The sequence below is a fragment of the Cucumis melo genome, chromosome 1 (genome assembly GCF_025177605.1).
Source record: "Cucumis melo cultivar AY chromosome 1, USDA_Cmelo_AY_1.0, whole genome shotgun sequence".
In the NCBI taxonomy this organism is placed as follows: Eukaryota; Viridiplantae; Streptophyta; class Magnoliopsida; order Cucurbitales; family Cucurbitaceae; genus Cucumis; species Cucumis melo.
Window position 1 is genome coordinate 33,292,672 of NC_066857.1, and position 26,606 is coordinate 33,319,277.

The window sequence follows — 26,606 nt, forward strand, 5'->3', positions numbered from 1 at the left end:
TGCAATTTTAAAACTATTTTTCTTTTTTATTCTATGTTTTTTTAAATTTGGGTTTGTTTTCTTCCACTTTTTATGAGGTTTTTTACTTTAATTTTCTTTTAAAAAACACTAGATTTTTTGTTAAATTTTAGAGTAGAAAAATAGTTCCCAAAAACTATTATTTTTTGGTTTTAAATTTTTAGTTTGATTTTTTAAGACATGGTAAACATAAAAATGTATTGGTAATAGTTTGTATTAATATGTTGAGTAACTCTATTTAGTTTCGATGGTTTGAAAATATGAAATACAATTCAATTTTCATTAAATTATTTATTTAAAACTCTTCCTGTTTTGTTTTAAAATATCTAAGAAAGACAATTTCTTAGATATCCTAAGATACTTATTTGGTAATTAAGTTTATAGATACTATTTTTATCTCGATTTTATTTCTTCATCTATTTTTTTTTTTATCAACAATTGTTTAATAACCAAGCTAAAATTTAAAAATTAGTTTTTAACCTTTTTACAATATGATACTCGTTTTCATATAGTACAATTTAGGATCATAGGGTGCAAATGCAACAACTTATTAGGTACATTTAGAACTTTTCTTTTGTCTTTCTCGATGCAAGTTTATTTTAATAAAATGATCATTAGTTGTTCTCATGCATTCTTCTTGTTCCTTTCATCCACACTTATATAAACATTTAGAAAATAATTTGATAGAAACTTGATTTTTAATGCCTCTAAATTCCAAAATAATCTAAAGTTTAAATTACGTTTAGAGTTTATAACTTTATGTTCGAACAATATATTCCAACGTTTTTGGTGTCCTTCAATTTACACTGCTATATGCACAATTGCTTTCTACAATAATGTTCTCTCAACCTTTTGCTTTGAGTTGTGTGGTGTTCAAGACATGGGTGTAGGATGAGAGAGAAAGAGAAGATAGTGGTGAAAAAAAAAGAGAGAGAAGAAGATAGAGGTGAGAGAGAAGAAGAAAAATGTCGTTAATCTCATTAGAGTCGAGAAAATAAAAGGTTGAAATGATAGAAAAGACGAAGAAGATAAATATTAACATAGGTTTAAAAAAAGGGGGTTTAAATTAAGTTTGGTACTTGTACAAAGTTGAAATAAAATTGTACAATGTACATGCATGCTCTCAAAATTCACATCACCAAAGAGAAAGGAAAGAAAGAAAGAAAGAAAGAAAGAAAGAAAATGGCTATAAATGTAGCCTACATCATCATCATCATCAATAAGAGAAAGAACCATACAAAAACAAATTAAGCTCCGTCCAATAAAATGTCCAATCACAACCCCTCCTCCATTCTAAAGCTTTTTGGCTTCCCATTGGTCGAACACGACGACAATCCCCCGGAGACACCTGACGGCGTCGGTGGCGGCGCTGACACTACTATTAATTCCGACGACGATAGAAAGTTTCGCTGCCAGTTCTGCCGCCGAGTTTTCGCCAACTCCCAAGCTCTCGGTGGCCACCAGAATGCCCACAAGAGAGAGCGCCAAAGGGCCAAGCGCGCCCTTTATTTCCACGCCGCCGCACTCCGACCACCGTCGCTTTATTCCAGCGTTTTCCCCTCCAACTTTGGCGGTGATGGTGGTGGTGGTGGTTCTAGAATTCTGCCTCGGAATGGTAACGGGTACTTTGCGGAGACGGCGGCGTACGGGGGCGTATCGGCATCATCAGGGCGGTGGATGTTTGGGAATTCGAGTGAAGGAAAAATGGAAAATTCGGGATGTAAATTGGGAGGTGAAAAGGGATTATGTGTTGATCTTCATCTTAAACTTTCTCCTTCTAATTCCTCGACTTAATTAATTAATTATATCTTCAATTTTGTTTCAAATTTCTGTTTTCTTTTATTATTATTATTATTCTTCTTCTTCTTCCTTCAAAATTAACTTGAAAAGTTTTATGTATGATGATTCACTTTTGTTTTCTTAACCAATTATGGCCAAAATTTGTTAAACTTTGATCATTTTTAACTCAACCTTTTTTTAGAAAATTTAACTAAAGAAAAATTTGTTTTTTAGTTTTCAAAGAAAAAGAGCAAATTAATAAAGTGTTTTCTTTTTTCCTTTGTTGATGGAGATTTGAAGTTCTGTTCTAAGACTGGATGCCTAAATTAACTATGGAATGCACTTTAAGTCAGCTTAACTACATATTAGAGCTTTTTTTTTTCTTTTTTTCTTTTGAAAAGAGAGCTAAATTTTGTTAAATTTTTATGAGTATTGACAATGTAATTCAGTTGCTAACTTGTGCAAAAACTTGATATTATTGAAATTTGATGAGTTTATATATGAATATTTTTAAAAGGCATCGAGCGATCAATTTAGAACATCGTAACACTATTCTAAAGAATGAAATTAATTACAAATTTAAAGTAAAATTGATTTATACACCATCAAAAGCTTAGAGCTTTTAAAGAAGAAAAAAAAACCCTTGAAACTGCTTTTCATGCACCCATTTAATGATATGAGTGTTCCTTATTCAATCAAAACGCCAACAATACATGTTATCCTTGCATGATACATTGCAAAGTTTGAGGAACATAAAGAACATCTTATACATAGCTCGAATTGCATCAACAAAGAGTCAAATTGTTTTATTTTAATCCATGGACAGGCGAAGTTAATACCACTGAAAAGCTATTGTAAGTCATATTTACAAGAGCAACTATTTCAATAAGTTCCAACCATCTAAACAAATCTTTGAACATAATATACTGTATATACAACCAACATAATTGAGTATTGGCCCAATGATACTAATTGGGCCTTGCCATTGGTGTGTGTGTGTGTGTTTTTTTTTTATTAAAACCATACATTTCCTAAAATAAAAATAGAAAATAATAATTTCATTATCTCGAAACTATGTATAAATCGCATAAACTAAATGAAAAGGTTTTTATGTCATAGAATTAGAAGATAATATAGCCTTTTTTTCTCGTTATCTTCTTCTTTTCTCTAAACGTTCTTTCGTCGTCTTTAATAAAAGTTAGAAGAGAAAAAGAATTAATTTTAAGATATAAAACTATGGGTTAAAAGAAATTGATAAGGAGAAAAATAATTAAGATTAGTTTAAAATACAATATAAAAGTGATAAGCCATTACAACAAGCCTCAAAATTACATTGAGTCATATCAAAACTTGAAAAATAAATTTAACAAAAAAAGTTTGTGTTTCTTTTTTTTTTTTTTTCCTTTATTTGTCATCAAGTTTTTGAGGAATGATGAATGAAGTATTCTATCTTAAACTCTAAGTCTCTTTTGACTCAAAACAAATAAGAAAATAAAAACAAGACAATAATTGAATCCATAATAGGATTCATGCGTACTTCATCTCTACGTGTTCCTCTTGTAGAGATATTTGATTAACACATCATTTCTTTTTCATTTCCATCTTAATAGTTATCGTAACGTTGACGCCTCATTTGCTCGTAAAATTGTGCGATAAACTCTTCTGCTTTTGCATCAATCATCTCGTCCCCTCCATTTTCATCATCATCTCCATCCGTATTGTCGTCAAGTTCTTCAAGGTTGGTGGCAGAGGCGTATTGGCTTGTGCCAAAAGAAGAACACCTCGACGTACGAGAAACTGACGACGATGATGGTGAAGTGGAATGTGACGGCAATGGCGTTGCTAGTGCCTCCTCGAAATCTTCCTTCCGTTTCAATGGAGGCAACGACGTATCTCTAGCAGCAGTTGGTGGTGATACGTTGCCATGGATGTGGAGAGGGCGCACTGAACCCAACAGCCGCCGCCACAAGCCCTTATGATCAGCGCCCATGTCGACGGACGCTTTTTGTTTCTTGGACTGACGACGACGGATCATGAAGAGCGCAACCTTGAAAATTTGCACGGCTGCTTGGCCGCTTGTCGTCTTTGTATTGCCGGAGGTGGAGGTGGGTTTGAGTACTGGTTGTGATTTCGTGTCCATATAAGCTTTGTTTGCAAGTGAGAGGAGCGAGAGAGCGAGAAAGGTATGCTCGGGTTGCCAAGGTGGTCGGAGGCCTCTCCCGGAGCAAAGGCAAAGAAGAAGTTAAAAAGTTAAGAGAAGAAAGAGGGGAATGGTTCGTTTTTATAAAGAAAGGTGGCGGGCGGCCACCTTTTATGTGTAAATTTGGTAAGGCTTATATTTAGGGGATGCAAAGTTTCAACGGAGGGTAGGTTTTTTTGCCCTCGTGAAAGGGAAGAAAATGGAAGGAACCCAAATTGGGAAATTAAAAGTTTTGGAATATACAAATTTGGTGGTTAAGCCTTCTCTTGTAGTTATAATTAAGGTTTGGTAAATGAAATGAAAATACTTTATTGCATGCCTCTTTCTTTCTTTCTTTCCTTATTACATTTCTTTTGATCTTTATCGATCAATCTTAAATATAATCGAAAGTTGACCAAAAATGATACCTGATTTTCATTACGAGTTGTATCAATCTTGACCATAAACTTCTAATTTTAATAAATTTTAACTTAGAAATTTGCTAATAATTTGCTCTAGCTAAAAAGTAAATAGCCAAAATATTTATTCATTCAATAATTTTTAAAATATCAAGATCGTTACTAAACATAAGTTTGATTAATATACAAATTAACCACTAAATAATTCTATCAAAATCCACAATTTCTTACAAAATTTTAGTTATAAGAAGTTTTCTTTGAAATAGCTAGCCATATTGGTTATGTATCGAAAGTATACGACGACGTTATTAAAATTTTAATATTTTAGTTACTTTTAAAAATACAATGAGGATCCAATTGTAGTTTAGTTCTTAATTATGTGCATCATTATTAATATTGTTATAACGGGTCTATGGTAAAGGGTAAAGTCTATTGCACCCCAAATATCATCCACGTGTTACGCTTAACTAAGAAAAGTTAAATCTGAATTGTAAAATTGGAGATCCCAAGTTTCACAAGAGATATAAATAGGTGAATGAATTCTTCACACTATCACTACCAACGACGTTGCTAGTCGATGAGTCTTGTATAAATAAGTCAAGGATCATCACCTCGCATCCTAGTATTGTTGAGATGTAATTAATGTGTTATCCTTGGTATATTAAAAAGTAATTAAGAAGCAAATTATAAATGTAATTAAAGAAACAATGAGTACATTAATCACATGGGGCTTCAAAATTCAACCAAAACTAATTAGGCTTGCATTTCCAGATTTACAATATATAATGGTGACAAGAAGTATATATATATATATATATATATATATATATTTTCCTTAATCCACCGGGCAGAGGGAGGAGGGATTTCGGGCAGGCATATCCATAAATCAAACGGCTTACAATAATCATAACTGACCTCCCCCCACCCATAGGATCAGGTCAACCCTCTCATAGAGTTTGGCCTTTTTTACTTTCTTTTCTCAATTAATTCATTACAAACTTTTATAAATCAAAATTCATTTCTTGCAAATTATTTTACTATATGAAGTTCTCATAATTAACCTTACATTTATACCCTCTTAATTCTTCTATAATTAGTTGAGATCAGTTTGTACACCTTAGAAATATTATGAAGGGGATTTATGTTTACTACATATGGTATTTTTCTCATTCAATTCGGACGAGTATGCTAATGTGTCACAAGCACCTAGGTCCTATATCAACTTAAATATAGTCACTACTGAGAATGACCCGCAACTAGCTACCACAAAGCCCGTTCATTAATTACAGCAAAGTTCATATTTGCACAATTACAAATACAATAACACAATTACATTTAAACTATATGCATATATAGCAACATTTTTATAAAAAAAATTATAAATGTAGCAAAATGTTTGTTAGAGTCTATCAATGGTAGAATCTACCACTAATAAATCAATGATAAACGTACAGTCACAAGAGTATTTTGTCAGCCTACTGATGATAAATTTTTCTGTATTTGCATTTTTTTAATAAGTGTTGCTTGTGCACTTGATTATTATTATCCCTAAAATCGCTACTCATAATTACCTTGAGAGGATTCCTTCTTACACATATTAGAAGTTTAAGGGAAAAAAAGATGGTATAAATATGAGAGCTTTCCAAGGAATTTAACAAAAGTGGGATAGGGTGGACAGAGTCTTATTAAACATGGTCCTGTCTTTTGAGACAACAATTTTTTTAATGGCACCTTCGAGATTTTATATATCGAGACCTTTTAAGTTAGAGGCGTGAATCTTAATTACTTGTAATTAGGGAACAATTCACAACTACAAATCTTCACAATACAAGTATAGTAATTATAACCACTTTGGACAACCTCTCTCAAAAATTTGCTTTTAAGTTGACCCTTACACAACTTGTTAAGAATAATATGACCTTTCACACGGATATTCAAAATAATGCGATTTTGTTCATATTGGACATATAAGCCGAGACTTTAATTTTTTTTGTTTTAACACAGAAAACAAACATACAAAACAAAACCCCCCGTGCCAATGTACGTAGATGTCTCTCCTCCCTTCCATGTTAATATGAGACCTTCTTAGCACTCGCAACATTTTAAAGTTAAGTTGGGTTAAAACTTTAGTTAAGCTGAAGGGAAATTTGTTAAAGTAATTTTTATTATGAACAATGACAGAACGTTAATAGAGAGCATGGCCATGCATTAATGTATTTCCAAGTGATCCAATATTAATTCAATTAGTAGTTAATCTTGATTTGACATAAAATTATGAACAAAGTGATATATATATGTATACACATTTATAATGATAAGCTATTGTGATTTGTAGAGAAATTAATGGATAAATCAATGTTAGGTAGGGTCTGGTTTATGGCTTTTAACCTAATAAAGTTAGTCTTCTGGCATTTCATGTTAGCATTTAATTTTGTTTGTTTTGTACTCAAAAAAAGAATGAAACCTTGGGGTTTTGAAGTGTTTTTTCTAGTGCTTTCATCTTATAATATGAATTTTTCAAACCCAATTTGTTTGTTTTGGGATGTCATTCACAGTTTGGCCAAAGTGTATGCCAGCCTTTTATAAGGATATAGGGCCCCATTGAACAAATTGATTGTGTATATATAATTTGTTTGGATTGCTATTTCTATAATGATATATGATATTGTCTACTTTTTTATTTGTTTTTTAAATTATTACGGGCGCAAAAGAGACCTTATCATTGAATATAATTATCTTGATCGATCGCTAATATGTTGTAATATCTTCTACTTCCTAACTAGACAATAATATGAGTTTTTGGTTGATCAACTCAAACAATCGTCCCCTCAAGCAAAAAGGAATACAAAAAATGTCTTCAATGGTGACTCCAAAATTATTTATTTTAAGTGACTCTTAAAAGAGGAACGTCGACTGCTCCACATCATTTTCAGGTTATGACAACATAGTCACACTTCTATAATTCACTTCTTCAATGATCGCTTTTGAGTAGGCCAACGACACCCCTTCATACATAGGAGCTCATTTCCTATTAGATTAACCCAACTGTTGATGATTATAACAAAACATGTCCGTTATTAATTAAATATACCGACACAACTAAGTTTGAGATGGGACTCCGAAGTTATTTTACAGATAATTAAAGTGAGAAAATAGAAATATGATCTTATTCATCATAATTGAAATTAACACTTAAATATAAACCTGTAAACCCTTCACATATTAAAACTAAAATAACAAGTGTGTGCGAGTAATAAAAGAAAGGGTTAAACAATTGTAGTTAACAAAGAATACAAACGGTTGTAATAATGAAATCCGTATAAAAAGTATTAAATTCAAAATCGATGGTTCAATCTCCCTCCTATATCATTATAAATTATTAGACGTATATCTTTAAAATATCGAAAACTTACTAATATTAAATTCTCAAGTTTTCGATTTCAAATTAAACCAATTAGTTCCTATCATATGATATATATCCTTGACTTTATAAAAAGGTAGATCACCAAACATTTAATTTTTCTTGGAAGTTAACCTCACAAATTATTGTTCAATTGCATCAATTATATAATATATAATAATAATAAAACTAATCTGCATGTGTGTGTTTAAAACAAAAAAAAAAAAAAAAAAACAAAAAAAACCCTTATTTTTAAAACTACTTTCATTCCTACTCTAAAGTCTGTCATAGTTTATTACATATATAACATATATACTTTTCAGCTTAATTATATATTCTCTTGATAAAAGCAAGTAATTGAAAAAGAGAATTAAAGGTGAAATCATATATCAATCTAATGCATGTTAAATCAAACTCTCTAACTAACGCTCCTCCTATGTTGCGGAAATTTGAACACGATATTTCCGAATCTCCTTTTCCTACTATAATACTAAGTTCAATTACTAATCAACCCAAAAACTTAAGTTGATAAATAAAGATATATTCAATATTATATCAACACTTTAACAAATTAAACCATCCTAATTAAATAATAAAAAAAGTTTAATCCCCAAATTTAAAAGAGGAGAAGACATTTTTTTTTTATCATTTTGAAATTTAACATAATCAATTATATCAAATAATCTATCGTTGTATAAAATTTGAAACTTTACTATATATTTTGTAAATATTTATCTATATTTTATTTACAATAACTATCCTATGTTTTCTTGTATGTAAATAAATCATATTATATAAATATAAATAAGAGCTTTCAATTATAATGTTGAGTTTTAGTTATGCGAAACTTTTTGTATATATTTTTGAAAGAAGGAGGAGAAAACTTTAACATTAATTATGAAAACAAAACTTTAATAATGTTGGTGAGTGGCAGCCAAGTCGTGTTGGTAATGAACAAAACAAATCGGCTGTTTTCTTTCATTTGACCTCATTTAGTCAACTCTTCAATTTCTTTTTTTTTTTTTCTTTTTAAAGAGAAAAAAAAAACTTTCAATTTCAAAAACCAAATATTTTCTCCTAATTAAAATCCGTAATCATTGGAAATTGAGAAATTTATATTTAAATTTTAAAAAAATAAAACACAGATTTGAATCCCAATTATTGAGAGTGAGAATCGATTCCGTACACACCGTTTTCTCTTTTCTTTTCTTTTTCTTTTACCTCTTTTAATTAAACAAACATTGAACCATATAAATATTTCTACAAATACTCTTAATTTGTATTACTTAATCCCTTCATTATGTGTTACTCTTCAAAAATTTCTCATCCATTTTTATACCCATTATCCTCTCTCATTTGCTTGTGAAACTTGTTCTAACGTTAATTTTTCATTTTCATATACGAATCGTAATACGTCCAAGACTATGAATATTAATAATTGATTGTTTGAATATTAACTCGAAAGAATTTGATAGTTTAGTTAGTCCAACATTAGTACTATCTTCTTCTAACCCTAAATTCTTTTTTCTTCATTTGTTACTTAATTAAACATATATTTAATGCACGAGAAAATAATTAAAAATTAATATGTTCTTTACAAATTACATTTGAAATACACGTCGAATTAAATAAATAAGCATTGAAAAAAATTTCTATTAAATTGATTTTGAGAATGTTGTTCAAAATTATCAATATTAATATTCGACAATAAATTTTACTCGTGTTGAATTTTTTGGCTTCCTTTCTTAATGAGTATTTTTATCTAGAAAACTATTTTTCAAACAAGATTGTTCCCATCATCTTGGATGAAGAGGTTAGGGGTGAAGTTGTTTCTATGTTCGGATAATTGGCTTTGCTTGTTTTAAAAAATTTTGTCTCGAATAGGCATCAAAGTATATCTAATTGAGTTAAATTCGAAAATGAAAGATTATTATCTAATTTGTAGCCCTTTTAATCCAAGATTTAAGTCTGTCTTGTTCAACTTGAGTGTGTTTATATTGACCTGAAAGAAAGAAAGAGCTAAAATGTTGACATGATATTAGTAAGAAGTATTTGTTTGGTAAGAAGAATGGTTATAAGGTTCAAATATATGGCTCTAATTTCAATTTGAATTGGATTTAACTCAACCACAGCTGGTGGCAACACTTGGCTTTCTAATCATACATTGTTTCTCTTTTATTTTTAATTATATTATTCTAATTAACTTCTATTATTCATTTGAAAAATAAGATGTAATCTCAATTTGTTCATGTATTCTTCTTACACAAAGTGGTTAACTTAAATAATAATAATGACGACTTACTTCTCTCTTTAAATATTATTGATTTAAAATTAAAAAATAATAGTTTAGAATAAGGGTTTTTTATTTATTTATTTTTTTTTTTTTTTTTTTTGAAGGTTAATTAACCTTACACATTGTTGAAAAGATGAAAGAGGAAAATAAACCAACAAAACTTAACTTCCAAGAGAATATAATATTTAGTACATTGAGTTAATTCTAAAATAAGAAGAAATTTGGAAATGATGCATTATTCAATAATGTAAATCATATGAATTTTCAATTAATATAAGTTAAATACCAACCTAACATTCTGCCTTATTCAAACATTATTGTTAATTGCTATAATACGAAGAAAAAAATTATATTTTATAAATATTTTAATTCATTTTGTTATATTTAAAAATGAAAAATAATTTTGATCGTGTTACATCTATTTTAAGAATGTAATTATCAAATCCAAATTAAATAGACTTGCTTAACCTCCCACTAAGATCCTAAATCATAAACTTACACGTTAATTAATATTATTGTAGATTTCTTAAATTCATTGCCCATATACCAAGAAGTTACATAAACTCCCAACAGCTATATATATATATATATATATATATATATATTCCATACAAATTTATACTTTTCAAACATCTAATAAACTAAACAATATTTAATTGATTGATGATTTTTATATAACTCTTAATCATAAATAGATTGTTATTAATTAATACATGAGCCCCACCACCCTTAAATAATTTAATCAAAATGAAAGAAGCAAGAAAGAAACAATCAATTTTTCTCAATCATTTTCTCAATCAATCACTCATCTTTCTTTCTTTCTTTAACTTTTTTTGTGTTAAATTATTGCATAAAAAGAAAAACAGAAGACGAAAAAGCCAAAAATATTTTCCGTTGCCGCCAAACACAGCCTGTGACCAAAAACTTCAAGCAAACCGAAAGCTCAAATCTTTAAAGAACAAAAACCATATATTATATTACATATACACATAAATTAATTTTGTTTGAGAATAGCTTTCCAACAAAGTTTGGAGAGTAATATATGATGTGTTATTATATATAATTAGAGGGAATGTAAGTTTTTCCTTACATTTATAATTCGTCAAAATTGTTGGGTCTTAATTATTATGTGTTCTTATATTGTTGGTATTGATTTCCAAATTTTTAAGAAATGACCAAATTCAAATATAATTGTCTTCTAACATGCATATATATCTTCATTAGACAATCACAAGACAATAATTTATTGGCTAGCATATCTAATTTAAAAGAATAGCTAAATACTTAGCTTTAAAACCACTTGGCTAAGTACTACTTTAGAATTTCTCAAACCATTTTTGTTTTGAAAAAAAGTTGCCCATGTTTGGTTCAATCAAAATATGAAGAAAAATTAATTCGCATTTTAAACTCCTTAAAATCACTATTCTATATATATATTTGGAGATGTTTGTTCGTACGTTAAAAGAGTATACAGAACAAAATGAAAAAGAAAATGAATATGTGAATGGACTAATAATTATTAATAACATAGCAATGTTTTTTTAAAAAAAAATTGTAAATATAGAAATATGTATCGTCTATTGCTGATAGACTCTTATGGTTTATATTTGATATTTCAATATTTACTACATGGTCTATAATAATAGACTCCTAGGATGGATAAGTTTTGACGGATTTTGTTATATTTATAAATTTTTTAAATATTATTATACAATTTAATTTGCTATATTTACCACTATTCTTATAAATATGTTATTTTCTTATCAATTTTAATATTAAAAAAAGATTGTGTTCATCAAATTCTTTCTTTTATGTACAATTACTCAAAATTGATTCATGTGGTTGAAACATTGGATGCATTCACATATAATTAGTAAGTTCCCTTATATATCATGAGAGAAACAACATATGTTCATTGGGTTAATCAGACCAATTGTTTAAAATATCACTAAATATAGCAAAATGCAAAAAATTTACAAATATATAGAAAAATTTCAATTCAACTTCTACAATATAATCTACCGCATGTAGTTTTTACTATATTTACAAATATTTAAAAATATATAGAAAAGTGTGTATAGTTGTAATGAGATTTCATCGATGGATCAATCCTAATAAGCTCTCAATAAATATCACAAACGTAATATAGTTTTTTACCTTGCCGCTAACTATAACGATATTTTTTTTCATTTTAATTGTGACAGTATTTTCACAATTCAAAACTAGCTAGATTTTTCATAATTTCTTTTTCATTGTAACGGCAACAATATTGGTAACAGTGAAGATAATAGTTGTAACGATATTTTCTTGTACGTTAATTTTCAACTGCAATCAACTAAAACAATCATATATTGTCAAATCAAAATGTAGGTGATTACAGAATTAGAAATAGGCCGAAAAGAGCATCGGTACTTAACGTAATGTGATGTAACGGAACCGAGTTTTGATATTAGGTCTCTGATTTATTAGATTTTAGGTGGATAAAAATACGAGTGAGTTAATTAGTAGAATTAATTACCCTTTGCTTTGCTATGCTAATAAATAGTAAATATAAATTCAAAGAAAAAAGAAAAGATGGGGTGGGGTGGGGTGGGGGTAAAATAGTAATTGAGGCTAAAAACAAAAGAAAAATAGAAAAACAAATAAAATAAAATAAAAAAGTATGTCCAGGTTGGTTGGTTTAGAACGCGTACAACCGTGTCCCCCCATCAGACGCCACCCCCGCCCACTAAAATATCACACATCTACGCGTTCGTAAACTTCCATTACTTTATATAAATCATTTCCTTTCTCCTTCATTTTCCACCAAAATTAAAACTCCAAACTCTCTACTTTTACTTCCCCACCTCCCTTCTTCACACATCAAAATTAATCATTTTTCAGCTCTCTTCAAAATGCAAAACAAACGACACACCAATGTGGGTCGTAGAGCATGGAATCTTCTACGTTTAGCAATGATCTGGGCAAGAAAAGGTGGAGTTTTCAAGCGAAGGTTTCTCATGGATCTCCGCCTTGTCCCTAAGTTCATTAAGAGTCTCGGTCACTCCACCCCTCGTGGTCGCCACCTACATTATGGCGATCATGAGCTTTCCTTCGATGAAACCCCTGTTTTTCATGTCAAGATGCATCGTCCTGCCTCACTGCGCTTTCACTTCCCCTGCATTACTCCCCAAGCGGTTGACTTCAAATATGAGTTTGACGCCAATGCTGATGATGACGACGACGATGATGATGTTAGTGAAGTTTGTAGTTCTGATGACGAGCGGAGGAGTTCGGGATATGACGGTGGAGAGGAACGAGAGGATGATGATGAAGAAAATGGGATTGATTTGAGAGCTGAGAAGTTTATAGCTGAGTTTTATGAACAAATGAAAATGCAAAGACAGATTTCATTTTCGCAATATGACAAAAATCGACTTTGAATAAAAAATAATAAAAAAAAAAAAAAAAAAAAAAGAGTTTTGATTATGAGTTTTGAGAGTTTTGTTTCATAAATATGTATACGATAAGATTCGTTTGATAAAGTTTTTGGGTCTTTTTCTTCTTTTTTTTGGTTTTGTAAATAGAGGAAGTTTCGAGTTGAAGAGTTCAATTACCATTCCTTGAATAAAAAGAATTTGTTGATTCACATTTCCTTACCCTTAATTTCGCAGAAAAACAGGAAATTCAAATCTACACTCAATTAAGTATTATATATTATATAGTTTTGACGGCCACTATTTTGATCAATTGCACATCCAAAGTGTTACATTTAAATATGGGTTAGAATGCTAGGGTGTGGTTCCTAAATTTTGTATATTTTTTTATTTTGATATCAAAAATTTTATAAAGGGAAATTGCATCAGATGACAAAATAATTAAAAAAAAATAACTTATAGCATCTCTTTTTTATTATAAGACGGTTATCGAATGGCTAGATGACTATTAGAGGGTTATCTGCTTTTAAATTTGCTACTTTTGCAATTTAAAAAATCTAGTGACACAAATCCTATTATCATAAATTTTTTTGTTATTTTCGCAAATGCTCCCTTATTATAAATGTTTGTTTTGGTTTTCATTTTTTTTTAAAATAGCTTTATTTGGTCCTTGTCGTTAGAGTTCCGTTAAATTTCTAACAAAATAATGATGTGGTTTCTATATTGGATGATTTAGGGGTTTAAATTATTCGTCATATTAATTAAATTAATAAATAACCAAAAAATCTTGTTAATTTTTCTATAAATTTTTTATATTATAGATACATAATCAACAAAGTTGAATCAAATAAACCTAAATTAAAAACTAATTTTGTTCCTTTTTAAAAAAATTTAAATCTCTTACATCCTCTCGACTCTTCATACTTTACTTACTTTTTTTTTTAAATTTAAATCATGAAACAAATTAGAAGAATACATTGGGTCGAATAAATAAAAATAAATAAAACTGACATTGGTGTTAACGGTCATCGCAAGTAAAATAAATAAAATTGCAAGTAAATATTCTCACACTGAATCACAAAACCTAAAAAAGGGAAAAGGAAAAAATTAGGCGAAAGAGAAAAAAACACCTCAATAAATCACAAATAAAAATTTTATGTGGATAACATCTAGCATATGAGTTGAAAAAGTCAAATAGAATGACAAAACACTAAAATGGTGACGATCAAAATCTTGAAAACAATAACTTTTTAATTTTCCTATAAAACATCAATTTACGATCAGATCTTTAACTAAAAATCAAAACTCTAAATTACTAAAAGTGATTATATTATTCAACAGCTTAGTCATATAAGTATAAAAGTCACATTTCTTCAAAATTCATGAACTAAAATAAATGTTTTTAAAAGTTTATGGACCAAAATAAAACAAAATACAAAATTTATGGACCAAAATAAAGTTTAAACCTTCAACGTAATTTACATTTGCAATTCCTAAAGTTTAGTTGTGAACCTACCTCTCTTATGCTTTCGTTGGCATTTGGTGACCAACAATTAAGGTAAAAAATACTCACCCATAGATACCAACAATTTAAGGAGTGTTACTCATATTTCTCACTTCAATATTTGTATTAATTAACTTACACGCAACTCCTCTAATTACTCTCCCCTATAATAATCACCAACTCAAATCAACATTAATCGAACACCCATCGGAAAATGATTAATTAAACCTTGAGACTTGCATCAATATTTTGAATTAGGAACTAATGTAGTGATAATTTTCAGAGTTGAAATAAATACCACTACCAGTGCGAGATTTAAATAAACATATTTGGTTTGGGGAGTAGATTGAAATTTTGCCTAAATCTTATTCCGTCATTCAACCTACCACTTAAAAATGTTTTGTTTTAATTACTAAATGAGAAAAATAGTCAACTAATATTTCTAACTATGACATTTTTTAACTTTGATTCTATCTCATACTTCGTTTCCGTAACAATTAACATTTACAATGTGTGATCTCCCAGCATGATCATCATTATGCACATTACATCAGCCATTAAAACGATGATTAACATTAGCCCATCCATACTCCATCTAATAACAATGACTTAGATTTTACATGTGAAAAACAAAACAAGTTTTAGAAGTACAAAAATTTACAAAAACACATACATACTTATACACATATAGATATGTGAATAGATCAAAAACCCTAAAACCAAATATCAAGAAACAAGTCTCCTAACTACTTGAACGAATAAGATCAATAATCAAAAACATACTTGAACGAATGAAAGAATTACCCAAAAACATAAATCACAAGTACTGAGCAAGAATAAATTTAATAAATGCACTAATAATTTAGAATGGCAATCAAGAGAGGAAAGATTACGATACAAAAAGGGCAAAATTCAAGGGGAGTTCTACTAGATAGATAGTATTATAAAATACAATCCTTTTTTTTTTTTTCAGTTTTCCACTTTTTCTTTTGTCTCAATCCATAATACAACTGAAACCAAGATTCTTGTATGCTAAGAGAGCTAAATTGTATAGGGAGAAGGGAGTGAAAAAATAAAAGCAAAACTTCACCGGTAAATTAAGCTCCGTGCCAACAGCTAACTCAGAGGATGGATGTCAAAACGCGATAATTGCAAAGAACACAATCTTCTGTATCCCACTACAATTACTTGGTATGGTCTTTGATACGACTGCCTTAAATTTAAAAAACGTACAGTCTAACCGCATAAATACCTCGTATTGGAAGTTCATCCTCAATAGTACACATTTGACCCAGCAAAAAGAATCAAGTTCCTTTTCTGCAAGATCATTCATAGATGTATCCCCGTTTAATTTTCAAAATTAATTAAGTAATTTGATTTTAATGTATCAGTTTTTTGTTTCTCCAGAAAGTTGGTTTTTTACCTTGAAAGAATGTTGTAGGAGTAACTACTACTAGTGATTAATTATACATCAACTTCCATTTTGTTGCTTTTCAAGATACAAGTTTAACTGCCCCGTTGCCGCCAGTATAAAACCTGAAAAAGTAGAGTTAAAAGTTGATAAATCTTTTGGTCGTAAGGATAAATATGTTGTAAACTATACACAGATAACAGAGCGAAAATGTTGTTTTGCACTACCCTGAACCCAATTATCTTCATATTCATTGGCCAATCACTTACAAAAATAACACTCGAGAAATATGCTATGCTTAAAATTAAAGCATTGAAAATATGTTATTTAGGTATAGTGATAGTGATGATCCTCCTTTTAAATGGTAATTGGTAATTGGAAAGTAACTGAACTGGATAAGCTGACAGAGAAGCACTTTTGAAATGAATTTTACCTAGAAAGACGGGCGATGGCCTCCTAGGCCGTGATTTAAATTCTGGATGAAATTGTACACCAACATAGAAGGGATGGCTTGGAAGCTCTAAAATCTGATCAAAATAGCACAAAATCTTGAAAATTAAGATATATACAATTGAATCAAAACAGGAATGGCCTATAGCACTTAATGACTTGAAATCGCCAATGCAGGAATGGCATGAACGCACTTAACCCGCTGATGCAAAAAACAATTTAGTTTTGACACCTTAAGATTAGTGAAAACTAGCACGTCTCACAAATGAGGACAACCTACCTCCATTCTATTTCCTGTCTCATCCTTTCCAACAAATTTAAGGCCAGCTTCTTCAAAAGCCCCGATGAACTCTGGGTTTACCTGCAACGTAATGATTTTTACTTGTGTCAATCCTTTCCATTTCCCCAAGCACCAAACTTTCCAACCAGATATACTTTTAAAAGCCTACCTCATATCTATGTCGATGCCGTTCATCCACGTGTGCTGAGTTATGATACCTGTCAATCCAGGAGGAATTAAAAAGAGCAGGATGAATGCTACAGGGTAATACTGCCAAGTGCAAAGAGGCACGAGTACAGTAAAATATTAAATGGCATTTATCAGAGCAATAATTTCTCATGAAATCCATGGGCAAACCAGTTGGATTATACCGTCCTAGATTTCCAACGACAACATAATGCAGGGGTATATACACATCCAAGAGAGCTAACTGATACTACCCCTACAGAATCTTCCAATATAATTCGTCCAACAAGTAATAACAGGGAGAACTGAACTCTTAAGCATTTATACGTGGTAAAATAAATAAGAAACCACATACATCCTTGAAGTAATACAATCAGCAGTCTGGAATAGGGTTCTTCGAGATCCTAATCTCATAGTGCTTCCCATATGGGTCTTCGATCCCTACACATGAATGTGAAGAAAAACAAGTTCTAACAGATTACATTTTAGAAGAAACTTAACAGTAAGCAACATACAAATTGTCTTTAAGAACTCAGCACCTCAGGCATGAAAATAACAACAGGGTTTGGTGTCGCATCATCAAACTCTGTACTGTTTGCCTTTTCCCAACCCAAAACCTAAGAGAAAGCAAACACATCATCAAACTCTGTACTGTTTGCCTTTTCCCAACCCACAACTGAAATAAAACAAATACAAAATAAAAAACGGAAGTTTGATTGTTATTGAGAGGGGAGAAAACACTTACACTTCTAGCAAACTCAATTACAGATATCTGCATGCCCAAGCATATCCCAAAATATGGAACTTTGTTTTCTCTGGCATACTTTGCAGCCAATATCATGCCTTTCACTCCCCGATCTCCAAATCCTCCAGGAACCAAGACACAAGATGCTTTCTGAAAATATAGATTTTCAAGAAAGAATCAGAAAAGCTTAAAGCCGAAAACGATAACAAGTTCCCTCCCCTTTTGTCCATCTCTTAAATATACCAACATAAATTATGACTTTCAACATTTCATTATAAAAACCAGAGCTATCGAAAAGCAGAAAATAAAAGGACACCCATAAGCATATATAGTGTATTAAATAGAAAAGGAACCACCTGCTTAAAAATGTACTTTCCATGTAACTTCAGATATATTTTTTTAATCATTCCCTTGACTGAATAGACTGCTCAAGAGATTTGAAAGCAATAAAAATAAAAAGTATATCCCACCACCACCAAAGAAGCTATAATATTTAATTACTAATCATATTGACATATATGCTAGCAAGAAGCAACATACATGAGATTACATAGGCAAAACCACGAAGAATATATAAAACACGATAACGTCTCAAGAGTTAATATTAAGAAAACCAATGGGTGTGTGCCAAGTAAAACAAAAAACAAAAAGGCAATACAAACATATTTTAACGCACAAAAAAATACAGGGAAAGCATACCCTCAGAGCCTCCCATGCAGCAGCATGTGCTTCCGGTGTCTACAAAAGAACAGTAGATTACTTAATGACGGAATTCTAGACTAATAAAAAGCATTAGTGATGCCAGGTAAAAAAAATACCGATTTGGAACTTTCGTCCTCAAGATCAGAAGCAGCAATCCAATCAATTGATGGCTTCAAAGAACATGCAATGCATGCATGAAGAAGGGCCTGCAAAATAGATATAGATCACAACAGGTAATACAAAAGCAAAAATATTTAATGACTTATTACTTGTAGCTAGAAATTAACGGAACCCCCAAATAAATGAAACAATAATCATTTTGCAGTTAAAATAAGCAAGATTGAAAATACACGCTCATATATATAATAAGCCAATAAATTTTGAAAACTCAAACAGTGGCCAACAATCACGCTTGTAGAAATAAGAAAAGTTTCTTTCTTAAATTACTAAAATAGCACCTTCACAACAGAGAGGTATGAATCCGTCAAACCAACGTACTTTCCCACCATCGCAATTTTCACCTAAAAAAGACCAAAATATTAATTATCTGTACACAATATTAGATGAGGCACACATAAACTACAGCATAATTAAAACTTACTGAATTTGTGAGATTATCATGAGTTGCAGCCAAATTTGTCCAGTCACGCAAATCAGGAGCTGCAGCAATTCTGGGATGGAACATAAGCATTTATGTGCAAAGTTAGCATGCATAGTCAAGTTACACTTTAGGCTGCTCATATCCTAGACAAATACTAAAACTTTCTTGAGCGTTTCTATTTTTTTTCCTGTGCTACTTAACACAATAATATCTTAATTAAAAGGGAAAAAATATAATTTAATGGTCGGCTTCTAAAAGTGACCAATAGCATTCTTGGGAAGAATAAACTCCTTGAGTTGATTTGTTCCCTCAAGTCTCTATCTGAAAATGTAACGACAGCTTTATGAAAAAGAGATGAAGAATCTACCTGAGCAAGTTGAGTTGTTTAAGAATTGAAAGATGAGCATTCTGGTTCTGTGGCAAACACAAACCCAAGAAACCGTAAGTGCAATTTCCAACAAGATGTAACTAAGCCAAAAACAGACAAAAGACGTGATCACATAATATAAATACGCATATCCATAGATGCATACCATACATACATATGTATGTCTGAGTGTGTGTATGTGCCAGATCCATAGATGCATATGCCTATACCTGACATGCATCGATGCGTAATACATACATACATATATATATGCATGCATGTGTGGAAATGCAACTGTGTATGTATGCATATATGGTTAACACCTACCCTAAGCAAGAGTGGAACGTGCCAGATGTTTGGAACATCATGGACATTGAGAATGTTACCAGCCTGAAAAAAATTCAAGAAAAGTAGGGTAGTTAGTAATCAATCATGAAAAGGCAATTCCATCCAGAAATAAATCTCAATTGATAACTCACTGGAACATGACAAAACTGTGAAAGCTTCTCCTTTGTATTGTCCAGTATAGGCTACAAAGAATCCGAAAAAGACATTACTACACCTTGAAATATCAAAACCATTGTAATGAATGTGAAGGCCAAACTTTTAGTTATCATTGTATAAAAATAAAGTGCAATTGGGGCATGGTCCGACAAATCACAGTAAACATACACAAAATAACTGCTGAATACAACAACGGTACATATAAGTATAACCAAAGCAGCATATATTGCAGTACAAGAGGGCAAAAAGCGAAAAAGAGAAAAAGGAACCAAAGTTCATTCTGGACAAAAAGAAAAGTCGTAATTAAATGAACAGTCTAGTGCATTTTAAAGCCTCTTGTAATTTGTATTTTTTTTTACATGGGGAGAAGAATACAATCAAGCAAAGTTAAAGAATGAAAGAGCATCCAAAAAGCCAAGCCCACAAAAAAGAATCCCACCAAAGAAAGAGACTCCAAACAAACAAAATAAGCCATGAGGAATAATTACAAAAAGAATTTGACAGTGGCACCCAAAGAAACATAGAACATGACAAGGAACCAAACATCAATATTGTCCCTCTCCACTCCTCTAAAGGTCCTATTCCTTCTCTCTCTCAAATACCCCACAACAATGCACACAACCCAACTTGCCATAAAAACCAACCCCTACCCTGAGATGGAGGATGGGGAAGGAACTCCTCAATCATCTAATTTGAAGTCTATGAAGGCCAAACTGAAAGCCAAACACCTCAAAAATATAACAAAATTATTATTTGTATTTTTTGGTAGCAAAATGTACCTGAGCAGATCGACACGCCAGCAGATGTGGAGTTAAGCCTAAAGCTCTAAGTTCTCGAACACTGTGTTGTGTAGGCTTTGTTTTCTGTGTTTTAATATACAGACAGTGAGAATTACATTCGTCATAAAAAGAGACAGAAAATTTATAACCAGCCTTGAGATCCGAGCACAGGGCATATGCTTCATACAAACTATATATACATAAAAAATAAATAAATAAGAGGCAGACTCTTACTTGCTCTCCAACGACTCCCAATACTGGCACTAAGCTCACATGGATAAGGCAGAAGTTGTCTGGACCTAAGAGGTAAAAAGTGAAACAGTTGATAGCTATTGTTCATATGAGCTTTATCAAGAACCAGTGCATAGAATTATGGACAACTAGATTCAAGAGCTTATCAAACATAGAGAAAAAGCTTACCAACTGAAAAGGAAAGTTGTCGCAAAGCTTCAATGAACGGCATTGATTCTATGTCACCTAAAAAAGACAGCTGAAATATTATTTCATGGAACGTACATTATCAAAATAATACTAGGGAAAAGTTTCTGACAAAGTTACCTACAGTCCCTCCTAATTCTATCACGCAAACATCTGCAGGGCCCTCTTGGCCATCCACAGGAATGGTGGCGACTGACTCAATATGATTTTTAATGGCATCTGTGATGTGTGGAACCACCTGAGTTCAACAAAATTACAAAAAATGAAAGGTCAGGAGTCGCATCAGTGCATGGAAAACTGGCAGCAAGATAGAGATACATAGGAAGCATCACCTGAACGGTCTTCCCAAGGTAATCACCCCTTCGTTCCTTCTCAAGAACAGACTGATAAAAATTGCATAGATTGAATCAATGGGCAAACTAGAACTTATCAAACGTAAATATGCACTAGAAACAAAAATTAATTCAATAACCTGATAAATTTTTCCTGTAGTAATATTGTTCTCTCTTGTCAACGTTAAATCCAGGAATCGTTCATAGTTACCCAAGTCTAAATCAACCTGAAACGAGAAATATAAAGCCAATCACACCTCAACTTAAACCGAAAGGTAAAATTTAATCAATCAATTTACCACCATGTCTTAAAGGAAAATACAGTGTCATTTTTGTATGGCTGGAATGGAAGATACCTCACCGCCATCATCAAGAACAAAAACTTCCCCGTGTTCAAAAGGAGACATGGTACCAGCATCCATATTCAAGTACGGATCTGAAAATTCAAACACAACAGAGCATTAAGAACCAACTCAGAAAATGCAAGAAACCGTTCCATTATAGCTTTTCCTATCAACTATTAAACTTAACCAGACATGCATACCATCACCAGACCACTGAGAAACAAACGGAAAAACAAGAAGAAACTACGCTTTCTAAGAATAAAAAATAAAGTAGGTAAAAAATACTCGTTATCAGCACGCCAACATGAAGAACTAACTAATCATAGATAAAAGAACACAAGCATATGAAAATTTTCAAAAATCCGAAAAAGAAAACTGCTGAAAATCAAATAAATAGAATCGAAAACATGCAGAAAAACCAAACAAGTTTACAGAGGAAAGAAAACTCATAAAAAAAGCAACAACATTACAGAGTTGGAGGAAGAAAATGCAGCAGGAATCAAAAACAGCAGGCGAAGAACAAAAGAACAGAGGATGAGATATATCGCAGTAAAACGAAAAAAGAAGCAAAAGAAGAAGTGAAAAGAAGAGAAGAGAACCTATTTTGATGGAGGTGACTCGTAAACCACAGGCTTTGAGTACAAGGCCAATACTGCTGGCGGTAACGCCTTTGCCGAGTCCACTGACGACGCCGCCGGTGACTAAAACGTACTTCATTGTGTAGAAGAAGAAGAAGAAGAAGAAGAAGAAGAAGAAGAAGAAGAAGAAGAAGAAGAAAAAGAGTTGGCGCTTATGTGTAAAGCGGGAAAGGTTGAAGAAGAAGAAGAAGAAGAGGAAGAGGAAGAGGAAGATGGTGGGAGGTTCGGCTTTGTTTGTTACCAGCTTTTATACTAAACCTAGAAAGAGAGACCGAAGTAAAAAGGGGTTTTGACTATTAGTCTGGACTGGACTCTCTCTCAAACTAAAACCAATATAATCTCCTTCCTACCCATCTCTTTTTTTCTAATTATAACTTTATACACTCCATTTTTAAAATATTCATATATATATATATATATATCACAATTTTTTAATTCCATCTGAATAAAAATTCTATAGCAAGTGTGATTAAACTTATGATCTGAGAGTTATGTTACTATTGTTAAGTTAAATTTATTTTTTTAGGTAAATGCAACTGTTTGTTTTTACGCATTACTGATTTTATTCTCCTGTAATTGAAATTCAACCAACTTTGCATGTATTTATTTCAAGAAGTTATTCAAAAAGCAAAATCTCTATCTTTCAACTACTAAACTTTGTATTTTTCTTTTTAAACTTTAGCAATTATTTAATATTTTCAACATTACAAGTCATGCACATCACAAATAATATTAAATTAGTTTCAAAAAACACTTTCAAATGTTTAGAGATTTTACAAAGAGTCTCTTCTTGTTGTTGGACACTAAGAAAAGTGTCTAAGATATATGATACATCTGTGATATCGAATTTCAAGAGTGAATAACGAAATCTATAAACGTAAGTTAACTTTTAACTTTTAACTAACAACATTGGTAGTTACGTTCAATTTTTCATCGTTTGCCGTATTCACATAACTAAGGCATTTGTTATGTATCCTATAGCATATCACTAAATATTATTTAAGTAATATGGGACTGTGGTTTTAGTTGATGATGATGTGTGTGTATTGTAAGAGAATGATGTCATTTAGTTTAGTGAGCTCTGTGGTTTACTAGTGTTTCGTTTTGGTGGATCACATTTGATAAGTGTGTTTTTGTTGTTATTTGTTCGATGTAAGACCTCATTGCTTTTTATATGATTAGTGGATACTCATTGTTATGTGCATCTCATTATACTTTTTAATCATAGAATATAAAATGGATAAGCCTTTCACATGTTTGTCCCCATTTGCAAACAAGTTAAAAAGAAAAACAACAACAATGTCCTCCAAATAGAGTTCGATAAAAAAAAAAAAAAATCAAATTGAAACAAACAACGAGTATTATTATAAAATATTTTGATAGAGATGGAAAAATTGTAAGATTTTAAATAATTGAATGATCGTTAAGTAAAAGAGAGAGAACTTTTTACATTAGTGTGGTTGGTACTTAGACACCAGTTGTCCCCGACAATCAAGTTAGTAATGATTGGTAGAAAGCTAGCTAGAAAATAGAGAAAATGGAGTAATTTTAGTATACTTAAAATATATTGTTTTTTTTACCTAGAGATTAGCTTTTTATCTGTTGCTCGACTCATTAATCCCTAAAGTCATTAACTGGTGTGACTAATTTAATTTGATTACTATTAATTGTTGAGATTATATTAGTGACAAATCCCGACATATATTTAGTCTATAAGGTGAACATGTAGGCATTACTTGTCCCTCAATGATCAACTATTTGGGTTGGTCGACTTGATAACTTCTATGGCCAACTTGACCTCCATGGTTTTTGTTGAGTCTATGAGTCAACTTCCATCTTTAACCAAATGACTCGTTTCTCTTATAATGATTATATCGTGGTCTTAAAACTATTTACTTAGTCATATTTTTTTACCCATATTAGTTTATTGTTTTAACTGTGACTCAATATGTTCTCTAAAAAATGACTAAAGACAATTAGTAAAACTGATGGTATCTTCCTAAGGAAAAAAAAAGGTTAAGAAACCGTTTAGGTATGGAGTATTAATTGATTCAATTGACTAAATTTGGGGGGATAAATTGACCTTCCTTGAATGTTTAAGAAATTGATTCTAAATGCCAAAATGAGTAGTACTAGTTCACATGCATTCTTTATTTTAAGTGTTAAAAGTTTGGTCAATCATCCATACTATATAATTCCTAATAACAAGCCATAAGATGAACTTTTAAAAGTAGTAAAATCAACCTCTTACTAATATTTGGAAAAAAAAAAAAAAAACTATATTTTTCTTAATTATACTCTATAAATAGAAGCATTTTACTTGTATATGATATAATTCATATAGACATGAAATGAAATAATATACCTACCTCATCAACCAAAAATTCTCTTACATACAAGAACCTATTATGAGACAATTAGAAGAGTGTAATTGACAAATTGAACTTATTTCAACGGTAATTGACATGACATTTTATTCTTATGGTGGAAAGTTTGATTCTTCATTTCTATCATTGTTGTGCTAAAAGAAAACTAGAAAGAAAAAAAAAGAGTAAGGTCATACAAGAAAATGTTGTCAGTTAAATAAATACAATCAGATTTTGTAGTTAGTGAGAAAGAATGTTATAACTATTTTTTATTTTGAAAATGTAATTTTATTATACAACAACAAGGGGACCTTACAGCCTAAGGCCAAAGCCAAGGGTCAAAACAAAGCCTAGCAATTGGTTCTATATGACAACATTTGTTGAAGAAGAACTAAATTTTTTTAGATTTTATACTAAAAAAAATATCCCAAAACAATAGAGAATCAACTCCCAATATAGACTAGATTACAAACTACTTAAATATTCAAATAAATCACATATCGAACAAAGATTTTGGCTCCCATCGACTCTTGAACTTCATACAATTCAACTAGCATAAAGATATATATTAACAACAAAGAAATTTATGGTTCGAACTCATTTATCGTACTCACAAAGAAAATATATTGATCAATTGATCAAGCTTGAATAATTAGCTTCTATAAGGAATTTCTAGAGTTATAACGTCCTCTCAAGTTTATAACCACAATAAGTTATTATACAAAGGTAGCCTACAACACAAATAAAATGTCTTTATAATCTCCTATGCGGTTTGAGATACATTTGACTTTATTCAATTCGTTCAACTTTGTTTTATTGTGTAATATTCAACACATATGATCAATAAGATGTCTTCCTTTATATCATCCACGTTTAGAATTAATGCACATAGCTAGCTATAGCTACGTTCATATTGTTGAGTAATGATTTTTTTATTAACAAAAGTGGCTTGCTTTCTTTTCTTAATTAATTTCTTTCGTTTTTTTTTACTATGTTAAAACTTACAACAATGCTAAATTGTGAGAAATGTATTTCCTGATATCTTACCGAAATGAAAAGTGTATTTCTCATTCAAGTATCTAATCACAAGTTGTTACACAATAAATTATTTTTAAAAATATGTTTATTTCTTTATATGATTAAAAATAATGCATAGAAATTGTTGTAGTCGAAAATGCATTCACGTAGAACTATGTTGCTCTTATTGTTATGAATTATATTGGTAGAAGAATATGAAACTTTTATACTTTGTAATATTCCTTTATTGCTATATTAGTGAAGTTCCCAAAAAGAAAAACAAATACACAAACTTACGTGGGGAAGCTTTTGGTACTAAAAGAAAAATCCATAAGCTTTGAAAATGAAAGGCACCCCTTCAAAGAGAATAAATACTTTAGCATATTAGGTTTGACCTTTTGTAACCACAACCCATAACTCATTTTAATATTTTCATTT

General features: G+C 30.8%; 4 protein-coding genes across 5 annotated transcripts; 2 read left to right on the forward strand and 2 right to left on the reverse strand.

The window, feature by feature from the left end:
• The first annotated feature begins 1,284 nt into the window (after window positions 1-1,284).
• On the forward strand, window positions 1,285-1,812 carry LOC103492887 (zinc finger protein 6-like). The gene has a single exon (XM_008453433.1). The coding sequence runs from the start codon at window positions 1,285-1,287 to the stop codon at window positions 1,810-1,812; it is 528 nt and encodes a 175-aa protein (XP_008451655.1).
• Window positions 1,813-3,058: 1,246 nt separating this feature from the next.
• On the reverse strand, window positions 3,059-4,065 carry LOC103492774 (uncharacterized). The gene has a single exon (XM_008453290.3). It carries the CDS (start codon window positions 3,935-3,937, stop codon window positions 3,401-3,403), a length of 537 nt encoding a protein of 178 aa, XP_008451512.1. The 5' UTR covers window positions 3,938-4,065; the 3' UTR covers window positions 3,059-3,400.
• An 8,977-nt stretch (window positions 4,066-13,042) lies between these two features.
• LOC103492886 (uncharacterized) lies at window positions 13,043-13,510 on the forward strand. Its single transcript, XM_008453432.3, has one exon. It carries the CDS (start codon window positions 13,043-13,045, stop codon window positions 13,508-13,510), a length of 468 nt encoding a protein of 155 aa, XP_008451654.2.
• A 2,325-nt stretch (window positions 13,511-15,835) lies between these two features.
• Window positions 15,836-23,051, reverse strand: LOC103492773 (uncharacterized). 2 transcript variants are annotated; one of them, XM_008453288.3, is made up of 23 exons: window positions 22,747-23,051; window positions 22,160-22,239; window positions 21,944-22,030; window positions 21,804-21,854; window positions 21,592-21,709; window positions 21,454-21,510; window positions 21,268-21,332; window positions 21,034-21,117; window positions 20,230-20,280; window positions 20,078-20,140; window positions 19,751-19,797; window positions 19,384-19,453; window positions 19,241-19,303; window positions 18,899-18,988; window positions 18,780-18,818; window positions 18,081-18,230; window positions 17,875-17,952; window positions 17,691-17,776; window positions 17,319-17,367; window positions 17,150-17,230; window positions 16,853-16,946; window positions 16,432-16,544; window positions 15,836-16,325 (listed from the first exon to the last, which is right to left on the reverse strand). In XM_008453288.3, exons 1-22 carry the CDS (start codon window positions 22,862-22,864, stop codon window positions 16,480-16,482), a joined length of 1,686 nt encoding a protein of 561 aa, XP_008451510.2. In that variant the 5' UTR covers window positions 22,865-23,051; the 3' UTR covers window positions 15,836-16,325; window positions 16,432-16,479. The 2 variants fall into 2 exon arrangements, with proteins under 2 accessions (XP_008451510.2, XP_016901117.2); XM_017045628.2 differs by having other exon boundaries at window positions 22,165-22,239; window positions 22,747-22,821.
• Between the last annotated feature and the right edge of the window lie 3,555 nt (window positions 23,052-26,606).